Source organism: Colletotrichum navitas (assembly GCF_030913465.1).
Source record: "Colletotrichum navitas strain CBS 125086 chromosome Unknown LY79scaffold_102, whole genome shotgun sequence".
Classification (NCBI taxonomy): Eukaryota; Fungi; Ascomycota; class Sordariomycetes; order Glomerellales; family Glomerellaceae; genus Colletotrichum; species Colletotrichum navitas.
Window position 1 is genome coordinate 16,695 of NW_026850648.1, and position 13,017 is coordinate 29,711.

Genomic DNA, 13,017 nt, shown 5'->3' on the forward strand with positions numbered 1-13,017 from the left:
GATCTGCGGTCTGGGGTAAGCAAGCTTAATTGCTTCCCCCTTGCGGGTGGCACCGCCCTCGTGGTTCTCACGATGGTGCCAGCGGTGATTAAAAGAACCCCCTTTCTCTGTTGAAAGAATCAGGTCTTCATCCCATGCTGCCGAAGTACACTTGCACCTAACCAATCTCACCAAATCCGTCGAAATGCCTACCGCGACTTCAACCTCCCAATACGCCATCACCAACGTCGGCCCGCTGACAACACCCTTCACAACACCGACCTCCTGCGCGACGGCATCACCGGAGCTGTATCTCGCAATCAGCGGCGCGTGGGGATCTGATCGCGTCGCCGCTTACTACAAGCAAAACTGTGACGTCTCAAAGTTGGGCGAGTGCTTCCCCTCCGGCAAGGAGATCGACGACGCATTATCTGCGGCAAGCACCAAGGCGAATAACGACCGCGCGACAATCGCATACTTCTCTCCTGCCAGCCAATGCCCAGATTCTTACACAACCGCGGGCTCAGCCCACCGAGGCGATGACGGCAACGTAACATCGTCCGGCGTCTTCGTGCCGCCAGTTGTGACCAATGGTTTGCGCGACGGCGGCCTGATTGGCTACAACCCGCCGCTGAACGTGTTAATGGAGGTTCTTGACGAGGATGAGACAGCAATTGTTTGTTGTCCCGAGTAAGTTTCCCGGATCTTTAGTTCATCTACATTGTTAAATGATGGAATAGAAACTACACTGTCGGCATCAACGGCGACTGCTTTTCAACAGTCCCGGAGTCCGTATACGGTGAAAAAACAGCCTGCGGGAGGGTCATCCCAAACGATGTCTACACCCAGGTCACGGCCGCCATAACCTACAACAACACCGTCATGACGGGTCGTGTGATATCATACACCGTCTCGGGGCCCATTGAGTACAGCACTCGCACACAGACGTATACAGCCTCCGCGATCGCCGAAGGCATGTACCCAGTCGCGTACAAGCCGGCCGTCACCTTGGTGAACAAGGGCGAGGCCGGAGAGACTGGCGGAGCTAGCGGCAGCGGGAGCGGCACTGCGGCTCCGTCGGGGACGGGGGCTAGTGCAGCACGCGGCATGAGGATGACTACCTCTGGAGGTGGTGTTGGAGTCTTGGCTACGGTGTGGACTTTCGCGGCGTTGGCTGGTGTTGCGCTTGCCATGCCTTTTTAAGACTAAGGAGACATTTTGGGGTACATGATGAGATACCCAACGATTTTTGCTAGTATTTTGGAAAAGATCTGTTTAACCGCCTGCCTACTAAATCATGCTGCTTTGCCGTTGATCCGCATCTCCACCGCGAAGGATTCGTCACTTAGAGTTTGCCGCAGATATTGTTGGAACACGCGTGCATCAGCAACAGCAATCCCGTCCAATCTCCTTAGTAATTGGAAAAATTATTTTCTTCTGTGGTGCCATCCAGAAAGTTCTGACTATTCTACGCAGTGACATGAAAGTCTAATATGAATCGCAGCTCATCGTACTCGCTTGCAGAGCCGCCGACTTATCCATCGTCCACCATTGTCTTCTGTCTGGAATCTCCATCTGTCATATTAGTGACAGGGCTGGTTACACAGAAAAGCCTTAAGCTTTTTGTCCAATCATCATCGGGATTGTGCATAGAAGGCCCGATGAGTAACCCTCCGTCAGTCTGAGCCCTTTGGCCATCCGGCTCGCAACATCCACCACGTGTAAAGGGACAATCTGAGGCTCTTACCCGGCCCAAATGGCTTATGTTGTATTCACGGTTGTAGAACACCTCGTTTCTCGTAGTCTTGTGATGCAATAACCACCTGCGGATAAGAGGCCACAGGGCAGGAGCCGAGGCGGTGGTGATGGCCAAACTGCACTCTATTTGCGCGACGCAGAATCCGAGAGAGAAAGTCTTGTCGGGCGTTACAATGATAAAGCTTAGTGCGACAAAATATAGACGGACGATACTGACGAGGGTCACACTGTTTTGGAGTAGTTAGATTAACAGCCAAATGGGAATACCACATCGGAGTTGACTCACATGATACCTAGTGCGAACACGCCCATCAACCCTTTCTTCTTTTTCATGTCAATTTTGAGCCCGAGAATGATGTAGAAGGGAAGACCAATAACGATGATATCAGTAAGGACGGTCAAAGTCCCTGACGTGATAGCAAGAGCGAATTCGTTGATGCACTGGCCGGAGACTGAAGTGTTCCAAAATGCCTCGACAGGAGTGCATTGGAAGATGATAGCAAGAAAAGTTGCAATAGTCAGAGAAATGTTGACAATCCCAGTGTACCAGACGACATTCCGGACGAGGTTTTTGATTCCAGAGAATCGGAGTATGAAGATCAGGACTGATTGCTTCGCGAGAGCCAATATGGGACTGTATATTATGCCGGTAATAAATACCCATAGCATGCCATTCCCAGGGTTTGCGGGTTGTGGAATTTCCCAGTAGTGTATACCGATAAAGAGCTCCTTCATACCTATGAAACATTTCAGCGTTTATGAAATCAAGTGTCCGTATCCATTGAACATACAGATGATGGAACTGACACTCAAGCCAATAGTGAGGGCTAATGCAGCGCAGATGAAAGCATCATCTACGAAGATGGCTGTTAGAAAGTCACATTGAAGTTGCCACGCCTTGACCTACCCCATCCAAGGTTCTTTGTATCGAATCTGATATACAGTCGTAGTATGACGACAACAAGAGCGAAAACAGGGCAGAAGACCTCAATGGCGATACCCAGGTTCTGGAGCCAGCTTGTCGGCCCTTCCGCCATGACAAGTCAGCAGGTAAGCTTCCAGTGACCCACACTGAGTATTGAGGACGCTCAGAAGCCGAATTGAGACGAGAGCCAGAGACAACCCATCATGTGTCGGATCTTTCGGTCCTGGTATCTTTCTTCTGGTCCCTTCGAGATAGATGGACCGAAGAAGAAAGGATTAAGCGGGGAGCTATGCGCTTGGCCGGAGCGTAGGCGTGGGGTATTATTGGTGTTTCAATTGAAGCCTCCACGCCGACCCCGCCGGAGGCTTGAAAACTAAGTTTTATCTTGATGGATGCAGTCCGAAACATTGCTTGCCTCTTTCTCGACGGGCTTGCTCATCATAAGCAGACCTCTTGACTCAGGTCAGGCGCATGTGTCATCTAATTGTGATGGGAAGAAAATCAATATAAGACGAGTCCCGAAAAGCCACGAACAGCTCTTCGCAATGTAGCATCTTCGGCGATGTCTCAAGTCCTTGACGATAGGCTCACCGGGCAAATATATGGAATCGGTCTCCAAGAAGTCTATGACGAGATGTTCGAGAGTTCCGATATATCATCATAGCAGACAAGGTATGTCCGGTTTCTCAAACGATATGAAATGGAATTGGTCCCGGCCTTTATTTTATAATTATCAATTTCTCAGTGACATACATACGCGTAGCCGTTTCTGTACCATAGAAACCCTTCGTTCTCGTAAGTGGTCAAGAAGCGAGGCGTAAGCGAAGCCTGCTTGTTTTATGATGCCTAATATTAAGCTTTTCTTCGCGTCGGCTTGACACCCATGCAGACTTCCAAATGCAATATAGTGCCGCATCAGGGGCATTCCTGTTCTGCATTTCCTTATTAATCCAATGGTCAGCTTAAGCAAGTACGTCATTACTGAAGGGGAACAGCTTGTTCCATCTGGGTTCATGGTTAGAAGTAAATACAACTGGTTCCCCCAACTTCAAGCAAGGAGATTCACAGGAACGTATGTAAGCCTGCGTCCGATCTCTGAAGAGACTCACCCGGAACGGGCTCTGTCTTGTTGTCATCGGGCAGTGCCTAAGTGGGTACAATCAAAATTCTGAAAGTCGATTAAAGGTTTACTCATTCACCAAGCCGAATAAACGCTTGCGTCTGATGATTGTCTCTCATAAAATATAAGTCGAAGCCAATAGCGGTTCGTTGATCTCCGGTGAGGCAGACGAGTAGCTGTCAACTGATCGGTTTGAGACCATCTACACATCTCTAATAGAAGAGCCTTTGGAGGAAAGTAGTGATTTCAAGTCGAATGAAAGCTCTCGATCGTTTCAGCAGGTTAGATTTCCTTTTGAGTCCCAGACCAATTCGTGGTCTGTGATATGCCTTTTTGATCTTGCGTCGCAGAGTTACTTTCCGGGTAGGAAATGACATAGGAAAACGGCTTAGATTTCTACGTGTGAGGTTGCCTAAGCCGAAGCGTAGAAATACGTAGACCACATGTGGGCCCGGTATATGGGGATCCCGGGATAAGGTTATTCCGGGCTCCGGCAGAGTCCTCACACGGCTGGCGATGCTGGTGAAGGCATCGCGACATCTTGGAAATCTACAGAGGACGCAGTGGTGCATGTGCCGTAACCGCAGCCATGGACCACTTCAGACGGAGTCCAACTCTTGATAGTTGCATCAATGTCGTCACTCCGAAGAGAAAGGCAAGTTCCGTATGGCAAGTCACCTAGATCGATCAACATATCGACTTCTGCCCCCCCCCCCCCCCCCCGACCTTCTTGTTTGTGCTTTTTCTTCCCGACAGCTGTTCGCCCAACACCTCCGGTTGGCCACCTGGAGATCAGGTATCAAGCCATTCGACACAATGCGCCGCTCTGTGATCCCTGCAGTCACATCTCCCGTCGACCTGCGTTAGCACAGACTATCCAGACTAGAAGTACTTTTTTTGATATATTCATGATAGTCGGCAATGATGTTCGTCTTCTTGCGCCTTATACATCTCTTTCGTACTATCGCTAGCGCATTGGAACCACTTAACTCGCTTGTGGAAGAATTACTCCTATAGTCGAAACAGTGTTTCCAACTCATGATCGGCGAAACCAGCTCCGTGTGCCGTCTGGACCAGGCGAACATGTTCCCTAGGATCACCAGCGACACTCCCTTTTCTTTTCGACAGGGCAATTCGAGCCGAACCAACCAAAAGAGTGACCGGTTCTGGTGGTGGGGCGCATGGAGTCACTGAACCGCAAGCCCGTCCGCGAAGCCGAAAGCTGGAAAATTCGCACGCACACATTACGCGCAAATCAGAGCGAAGGAACGGAAACGCTGCACTTCTCTCCAATGTTGGGGGTCACCTGTCTTACCACGAGCGCATCTTCTGCTCATCGATCACTTACAATTAGGAGGAGCGCCCTTGTCGAACGCGCAACGTGGACCACGTGCTGCAGTCCAGGCAGACTCCCCCTCTCCGGCCAACGCTGGCGTCAGTCAGCAATAGGTCAGGCTCTTACGCCTCCCGCAAATCGAGCCCGAATCCGTACCAATCGCATGATGTGCCAACGCGCACGCCGCCTGGCTTCACAGCTTGGAGGCGCTAGGCCAGTTAGCCGTGTGCTTGCGCTCGCATACTTCTATGTTGCCGCCTCTAGCAATGACTGGTCCACACAACGCTGAGCTGAGATATGACCAAGACCGGCCGACCAGTGTACGGGCGGCCCTGCGTGAATCACTTGCTATTCCCAGGGCGCGGAGCAAATGAGCCCATCTGGATGGATTGACAGTTGATCCAAACCTTTCCCCTTGTCTGGCAACGCGTCTCATGACGAGCTTCGCATTTGAGGACATATCGCCTTGGAATATGAAGCAGCATTCAGCCCTATCTACATACACTGCGTCGAGCGCAATCCAAATCCAGGAAGCGAAGAAGGGTGAGCGTGGGACCTGACTTGCTAGACTCCCTCCCATCTCGCCACCGTTTTTGATTAAGTTCCCCAAAGCTAGAAATCGCAGATTTCGGTTCCAGAAACAAGGAGGCGCGGACTAATTAACCTTTTCGGAATATGCACCGCATGTCCTGGGGGTGCCGTTTGTGCGGTCGAGACGCATGTCTTGCGTGATGAAGGGTGTGCCCACATTAGACGAAGAAATCGAATGTCTTGATCGGTAGCCACCCGCTAGAAGAGGCCGCTTTCTTGCCGCAATGAGCCAAAGTCTAGGCGTTGGAGAAGGCATCTCATTCCTGGGGCTCAGAAGGAGTCCTACCATCATGAGGTGCGGGTACTTAACGTGCCCCCCCCCCCCCCCCCGTCCCTGGATCTGCAGGATAATCAGGCTGAATACCTAGCCCCTCCCCCCTGGCAGGGAGGCGGCTCCGTCTTCCCCAGCGTTGGTTGGCGGACAATCATGCCAGTGTCGTTGGTATTGGCCGAGCCAATGTGGCTTACCTGAAGGAGTGGCGGACCCATGGATGAATGGATGCAATCATGAGCTGTATTAACCTGCTGGACGCGGGAGCTCGATAGGCCCCACACGCCCAAGATTGACGGTCAGTCTAGAGCGTGGATCCCAAGCTGCCTTTCCTTTGCGATGTTCTCCGTCAAAGGGCCCTAAGGGGTTCCAGTAGAAATGACTTGTGGTATATTGATGCGTCCGCTTGATCCCCCTTTCTGGCGTCTAGCACTCCGTACCTCAGTTTCTTTTCCCCGTGATATTGTAAAATGCCGAAAGCGTTCGCTGTGTCGTCGCCGTAATATCGTGACGACGTCCCCAGTGGAAGTTGCAGATCCAGACATTCCCATGTCTGGGAGCCCAAACATTGCATTGCCTCCTGCAGGTGCTGCCTGCCTTCAGCCAAATACGAGGCCGACCTTCATGCTTGCTGCCACCTGCTTCCACAGGTCTGGCCATGCCTCTGCTCCTACTTGTTCTTTGCCATAGGCCCGCATGTCCATCCTTCTCCACACATCCACGACCACAGCCCAGGGCTTCTCCGTGTCGACCACAACTTTCTTGCTGCCGAGAGCTGTGAAAGCTTGCCGCACCAAGCCCCGGTCCCGACTGCAGATGGCATGACAGGCGGAGAAAAAGAGAGGCCACAGCATCGACACTCCCGTCCCGCCGTGTGATACGGACGCTGCACAGTGCCATAGAGCTGCTTGCGCATGCTTCTGAACCAATTTGTGAGACGAAGGGTACTCGGAGATGGTGCTGTATAGATAGACGAGTGCGGTCTGTCGGTAGGCAAGCGCCGTACTGGTGATCCATCTGGTGTTGGCGAGCTCGGCCTCCGATGCGTGTTCAGGGCCATCGACAATGCGGTTGACCAACGAAAATCCCGGTGGTAAGACTGGGCTCCATGATTCCAAAGCTCTTTCAATAGCCTTGTAGGCCGTCTGGTATTCGGTCCGAAGAACTGCAAACTTGGACGTTTGCCCTGACGCCATGGTGGCCTGGAGTTCGCCCTTCATCGCGATGAGTTCCCCAAGGCGATGTAGAGTAGGCCAAAGATCATCCGCCATACCGAAAACAGGATCAATGCCACTGAACATCGTGGAAGGCGGTGAACTGCCAGGCGAGTAGGCTCGGGTAGACGAGGGGGCCGCAAAGACTGGAGACGATCCATTCGTCAAAGCATTGAGTACGTCAAAATAGCGAAACACCTTTTTCCAGTTAGTGATAAGACGAATTTTACATTTACTATGAGAACTGACCTGCTCGAAGAACTCAACGCTGGGGGTTCTGGGGGACGGCATAGCGCTGATAATATGCCATGCGCCTTGGATATGGTTATGAATGACATCGGGCAGGCTTCGCTGCGTGAGCTATACCAGTAAGTTCATGTTGCAACTCATACGACGACTTCATCTTACCAAATCATACTGTAGAAGAAGGATTATAGCTGCCAGCGCTTCTTCAAAGCCATCCCCGTCTTCTATGATAGCGGACAGCCCAGTCACTGCTCGTTCGTGGAAGCTTGCAGAACCCTCGGTATTTTCAAGACCAATATATTCTCGATGTACGCTGGCCAAGGCGTAGATAGCACTCCGAACGGCAGAGCTTCTCTGCGATAGGGGGATGATATACTGCTCGTAAGGGTTCTTGCCGTCTTCCTTAAACCCCATCGCAGGCAACATGACTTTGGAGTAGTGTTCCAGCAATCCCGTGTCCTCTGGGCAGTCGGAAACGCCATGGTATGCTGGCGGAAGCAGGTTGAGCAACGGCGGAGAGATGGTTGTCCATGTAGCTTCGTTCCAAGTGTCGAGACTAGCCGCAAAGAACGAGTGGTCTGGCGACTGCAAGCCGTCGTCAAGAGTTACGAGAGAAAACGGCAGGTGGCCGTCTGATGGTTTCTGATGGGGGCTCATATCCGTGACGGCTGTGTATTCGCTCTCGTACATGTCCGAGTCCCCGTATCCAAGCTCATAGGTGTACACATTTTCAATATCATCGTAGAGAGGCAAGATGGAGCCTATGGACGCTGAGAGACTGTTGCCCACAGATGTCGACGGCGAGAGAGAATCTTCAGCTCCAGCCTGTGGCATATCAGGGGGGGTGAGAATGTACGCGTCTGGGCTTGTTCGTATGCCGCTCTTGGTTACAGGGCTGTCCGAATCGTCTGATGCAGCGGTGTCTTGCATCTCAATTGGCTTAGTTGATGCCCTCCGCTTTCTTTTCTTGATTGGCTCGTACACGCAATCAACGCCGGCTTGGACACAACGAAGGCATCGTGGGTGTTCTTCGGAGCACTTCTTCCTCTAATGCGAATTTGGTTATTAGTTGTTCGGGCGGGGTACCTAGTGAGCAAGGTAACCAACCTTGTCTCGGCTGGAGACGTTAGCGGAAGAATCCTCAGACGGGTATGAGTAATTGACTTACCAATATTTGCAACCTGCGGATGGCACGGCCAAATGTTAGAAAGTTGAAGAAATCCGGCAGAAGGGCTTACACAAACCTGCTCTTGACCGAGTTTTGATCGGCCGTGGACGGATGGGTTGGTTAACAAGCATGTTACTGGCTGGAGGGAAGGCGTGTCTAGGGCGATGAAAAAGGTATATGCGACAGCTGTCCGCGCTCGTTAGATGGAGACTCGAGAACCTTCCCGTCGCTTCCAAAGAATGGCGTTTACTGTCGTCAATAAGTTCAGGCAGAGCAAGCAGCCGCAACGACGAGCAACAGAGGCAGGGACGGTGGTATTTCAATGGGCCACACCACAATCGAATGCACAGGGGTCCCCGAATACCCCAGCTTCCGTGAGGGGAAAAGAGGTGTGCGCTCAAGCGGGTTCGGGGAGAGGCTCGGCGAATTTGGAGACGACCGAAGATGAGTGGGTGGCATGACGAGTACCTCGCACACAGGCTCCCGCACTATGCCTTCTAGATGTGGGCAGGACTCCGGAGACCCCAGGATATGTTGAACAATGACCGTGCTGCAGCAGATTAACCGGTCATTCTTCCAAAACCCTGGTGATCGTTCGTCCAAAGCTCCATGGGATTGACGTGTTTGTGGAGAAGATGGGCCGTATGGGGTCCGAGCTTGCCGTCTGACATGCAAGGGTCAAAATTAGGTCGTCGTCTAGCATCCAAGACGGTCCAACATCGCCGCTGGTCACGATGCGATGTGGCAGACAGGAGGCCATTTGTCCAATCATCCGATCCAAAGGTCCTCCTTCTGCGTAGGCGAGAGATCATCGCGGTACTTGGCTTCGCCACTGGCTGCAATGGGCAGCGCCAGGTTGGGCAGAGTCTCGTCCTCATCCCTTTTGTGTTGCACATTGACTCGATGTCTGGATCTCATATGCGTAAGCGGGCATGGAGGCAATTCAGACTGGGATCCGGCTGGAAAGCGGACGTTGTCTCCATGTTTCAATTAGAGGGTCGCCATGATGCAGAACGAGAAGCGTTTGGTCTTACCCGCTGTGGAGCCGGACCTACCATGGTAAACGAGGACGAATGGCTCACTGAGCGACAGGACCCAAGAAGCAAGTTCAGACGTTATTAGACTTTATATCAAAATGGTGGTGGGGTTTTAGATCTGATGTTGTGGTGCCGACCGGTGCCCTGTACCGGTAGATGTGGTATGGTATTAGTGGTATGTATGCGAGAATGCGAAAAGCGGCAGGAGTCTTTCCTGGTTGCTTCCGAACCGAACCGCGATGGACAACCGTTGCCTGGATACGTACTGCCGTTTCGGCTAAACTGGCTTTCCGCGACGACGCACGAGCCATGGTGTACAGTTACCTTGGTACCCCGCGCGGGTTACTTGCGCTGGTACGTTTGAGTTTATATCGGGAGGTCAGTCTATCTGTAATATATATAAGGTACGTTTTAAACACTTTTGATACTCTATTATCAATCTAAGGTCGGTATGTATACAGTACGAGCTGTTCAAGTAAGGGTTAAGTGCCCACAAACGCATGAAAATCCCAACGCCCGCTTCGTGTCACGTTTGAGAAGTCGGCGACCTCATGCGAACATTACGTATTTAGGCAGCTTGTTGTTCCTGTCGCTCCTTGACCATAGCACACTTCCCCAGCCTCGTCAGCTCGGCCACGAAATCATTGATCGTTTTCACATGCGCCACTTCTTTTTCCGTCAGATTGCGGGTCCGCAGCCCTTCAATGAGTACCGGGACGGACTTTAGAAGTTCAAGGTCCTCTGCTGACTGTGGGTGTAGAGGGTGCAGGAGCAAATTGCAAAATATCTCCAGTATCGCCGACATTGGGTAAAACACCACCAACCTAGTGACCCATGTTAGCAAAGCAGTACAATCGGGTAAAGGGGCACGTTGCTACTTACCAGAATGCCACCTGCTCCACGCCATGGATTGCTGCTCGGAGAAAGTGCAGCGTCGATCGGCTCGCTTGCACCGACAGTGCTTGGCTTGAGCTTACTCCTTCCAAGCCGCTGCTTTCGCCGCTGGCCCAACAGCGACATCTTCCGCTTGCTCGGTGGATCATAGCCATCAGGTAATGATACTCGAAATGAAGAATGATCTCTTCCATGCCGAGCCGACCATTCCGAACAACTACTTTTCCTCGGGGAAACGTCAATGTCGGTCGATACGATGGTGGAACGGACATCCGCCAACTTTCAAGCTCGTCATCCAGCTCGCGGATGTCCCTAAGCAATTCGGCATCGCCCTTTTTCAGGGCCGAGATCGAGTACAGCCTCCTGCAGGTCTTGGATTTGATAATTGTCAGCTGCAGAGAATCTGGTTGGAGGGCTGACGTGATGGTCGCTTCGTCAAGGAACGATGGGGAGGCTCCGTCTCGGTCATCGGCACTTCGCGTCCACCAATCTGCAGGTGGCAGCGTCAGGTCGCAGTGCTCGTCGTCGATACAGGGAGGCTGGCCAGTCCGGAGAGAAATGTCCTTGTCGAGTTTGTACGCCAACCAAAAGATCCTTCTGGCCTGATTTCTTACGTGCCAACTCCCGTCACGGCCGGTTTTGGATGACTGGCCCGGGGCGTGGCTTTTGCCTTGCTCAAGGTGTGCTCCAAGCATGAACAAGATTCGGCATGCGGCTGAATGGAACATGGACCCTTGTTGCAGGTGGCCACAGAACATGTGGAACAAAGTCTGCCAAGACAAATATCATCAGCACATTTCTCTCGTAGGACTTTTGAGCACCGGATATTACCAGCATGAAGAGTGTTTGAAGAGCGTTAATGTTGAAGTTCTGCATGAAGGTCGCCATCAAGCTCTGTGCCGCGGCGACGCATGCCTCTCCATCTATCTCGGGTGTTGACTTCCATTCCGATTGGAACAGAGAGACGATAGCCAAGAAGGCGAACACGCAAGCCTTGGCCGTCACGACTTGGAGTGTCGACGCACCTTGAGGAGGATGATATGCTAGGTCGATGGTGTCGAGGAAAAGGACATGGTCAATGAGTGGAAACGTCAAGAAGAAATGGGACGTTCGGAAATGGGCCAGAAACTCCTCGACGACAGTTCTGTCAGGTAACCCTCCTCCTGAGTTCTGCTGCGGAAAATCGAGAAAGATGGGAACCGAGTGCTGGGTTTGCCAGAGCGGTCCCATGGCAAATAGAGCTTGAAAGGAAGCATCCTCGCCGGCCCTGGATCGAATCCAGTCCTGGCCATCTTGGGAGAAGAAGGGGATACCATTGTGAGAGCCGATATCTCCTAAGTAAAACCCGGCAAAGTGCATCTTCCCAGCGGTTGCGTTAGAAGCCTGGACAGATGAGTCATAGTCTCGACCTCGTCTTGTTTCCGGGATGCCGTTATTGGCTGGTGGGTCGGTCTCGACGGACAAGGGCGCTGCTGATGACGTCTGGCCATCTTGCGCCTTCCCTGCGTCCTGGCTCTGCCGAGCCGCATGGAGAGCTTGTTCGATGCGGTCGAGACGGACAATCAGGTCTTTCTCAGACCCGGCCCTGCAGTTTTCGTAAATCTTTGTTGTTCGCCCCGTACAACCAATCATCATGCCGGGTTATGTCAAGGGGGCTGAGAGTTTACCTTGTTGCGGCTACGCGCTTCTTCACCTTGGTAGCCCGATGAAAGGTGCAGGTCATACTGTGATGTTTGCACCAGTTACATTGAGGAACGGCTCCATCGCATTGAATCTATGGGTGGGAATCAGCATGTGCCGTGAGAAACAACTCATCGTCAAAACCGTCCGAAACCATACCTTCCTCCTGTGACAGGAATCGCACGCTCTCTTCCTCATCTTGCGTTTTGCTTCGGAAATAGCCGCCGCTAACGCGGCGCGTTGTCTCGTTATATCCGTACTCCGAGGCGGCGATGGGAAAACGCATCAAATCTCCTTTTTCGTGACGTAGCCAATATGCCTTACTGACATCTCTCATTCCGCAATTGATTGAGATTTGGCTGGTACCGGCGCTGGTCCCCCCCAGGTACATGTATCAGAGTTCCCGCTGACTCAGCGGGACAATTTGTCCGATGACTAAGCGGCGAAAGATAAAAGCGGATAAGCTCCATCTAGATTTGAGACTATGATTGGCTCTTGGCCCGAAACCTTGACACAAAAACCCTTCGGGCGCATCCACACCATCGTCCTGTCGCAGCATCCGTGCCCGGGGCCTCTACGAACGACCACATGCCGCGCCGGCGGACAGCAACCACACCAGCCCAAGCACGGCACTCTGGACATCGTCGACGGAGTAATGTAGCCGCTTAGTTAGCGGAGTCTGCACGCTCGCTCCATGATATTGGCGATGTCCGCCCATCGAATGAGCTCGCTTGAGCTCTGGGAAATACAGCACTAGTTCAGGGCGATGATCCTAGCCTAGCCATAACGCCGGGCAGG

General features: G+C 52.3%; 6 protein-coding genes across 6 annotated transcripts; 2 read left to right on the top strand and 4 right to left on the bottom strand.

Annotated features, from left to right (window-relative positions):
• Positions 1 to 184: 184 nt before the first annotated feature.
• LY79DRAFT_673917 (uncharacterized protein) lies at positions 185 to 1,182 on the top strand (the record flags this gene model as incomplete). The annotated part of the gene is made up of 2 exons (XM_060564233.1): positions 185 to 669; positions 720 to 1,182. 2 exons carry the CDS (start codon positions 185 to 187, stop codon positions 1,180 to 1,182), a joined length of 948 nt encoding a protein of 315 aa, XP_060408632.1.
• A 331-nt stretch (positions 1,183 to 1,513) lies between these two features.
• Positions 1,514 to 2,774, bottom strand: LY79DRAFT_653338 (uncharacterized protein; the record flags this gene model as incomplete). The annotated part of the gene is made up of 4 exons (XM_060562599.1): positions 1,514 to 1,964; positions 2,024 to 2,474; positions 2,529 to 2,591; positions 2,645 to 2,774. 4 exons carry the CDS (start codon positions 2,772 to 2,774, stop codon positions 1,514 to 1,516), a joined length of 1,095 nt encoding a protein of 364 aa, XP_060408633.1.
• A 2,194-nt stretch (positions 2,775 to 4,968) lies between these two features.
• On the bottom strand, positions 4,969 to 6,023 carry LY79DRAFT_569425 (uncharacterized protein). The gene has a single exon (XM_060559056.1). It carries the CDS (start codon positions 5,696 to 5,698, stop codon positions 5,312 to 5,314), a length of 387 nt encoding a protein of 128 aa, XP_060408634.1. The 5' UTR covers positions 5,699 to 6,023; the 3' UTR covers positions 4,969 to 5,311.
• A 556-nt stretch (positions 6,024 to 6,579) lies between these two features.
• LY79DRAFT_526687 (fungal-specific transcription factor domain-containing protein) lies at positions 6,580 to 8,739 on the bottom strand (the record flags this gene model as incomplete). The annotated part of the gene is made up of 6 exons (XM_060555863.1): positions 6,580 to 7,392; positions 7,444 to 7,554; positions 7,603 to 8,487; positions 8,548 to 8,557; positions 8,609 to 8,621; positions 8,685 to 8,739. 6 exons carry the CDS (start codon positions 8,737 to 8,739, stop codon positions 6,580 to 6,582), a joined length of 1,887 nt encoding a protein of 628 aa, XP_060408635.1.
• A 239-nt stretch (positions 8,740 to 8,978) lies between these two features.
• LY79DRAFT_39695 (uncharacterized protein) lies at positions 8,979 to 9,950 on the top strand. The gene has a single exon (XM_060552983.1). It carries the CDS (start codon positions 9,218 to 9,220, stop codon positions 9,728 to 9,730), a length of 513 nt encoding a protein of 170 aa, XP_060408636.1. The 5' UTR covers positions 8,979 to 9,217; the 3' UTR covers positions 9,731 to 9,950.
• A 68-nt stretch (positions 9,951 to 10,018) lies between these two features.
• On the bottom strand, positions 10,019 to 12,564 carry LY79DRAFT_569432 (fungal-specific transcription factor domain-containing protein). Its single transcript, XM_060559057.1, has 5 exons — positions 12,379 to 12,564; positions 12,207 to 12,313; positions 11,371 to 12,124; positions 10,528 to 11,309; positions 10,019 to 10,469 (listed from the first exon to the last, which is right to left on the bottom strand). Exons 1-5 carry the CDS (start codon positions 12,415 to 12,417, stop codon positions 10,214 to 10,216), a joined length of 1,938 nt encoding a protein of 645 aa, XP_060408637.1. The 5' UTR covers positions 12,418 to 12,564; the 3' UTR covers positions 10,019 to 10,213.
• Between the last annotated feature and the right edge of the window lie 453 nt (positions 12,565 to 13,017).

Excerpts from the sequence above, each read along its gene's own strand:
- LY79DRAFT_569425 (XM_060559056.1), bottom strand. The coding sequence starts at position 5,698 with ATGGGAGGGAGTCTAGCAAGTCAGGTCCCACGCTCACCCTTCTTCGCT.
- LY79DRAFT_39695 (XM_060552983.1), top strand. The coding sequence starts at position 9,218 with ATGGGATTGACGTGTTTGTGGAGAAGATGGGCCGTATGGGGTCCGAGC.
- LY79DRAFT_569432 (XM_060559057.1), bottom strand. The coding sequence starts at position 12,417 with ATGAGGAAGAGAGCGTGCGATTCCTGTCACAGGAGGAAG. Across the intron at positions 12,314-12,378 it reads ATTCCTGTCACAGGAGGAAG|ATTCAATGCGATGGAGCCGT; the intron begins GTATGGTTTCGG and ends TCCCACCCATAG. Across the intron at positions 10,470-10,527 it reads GTGGAGCAGGTGGCATTCTG|GTTGGTGGTGTTTTACCCAA; the intron begins GTAAGTAGCAAC and ends ATGGGTCACTAG.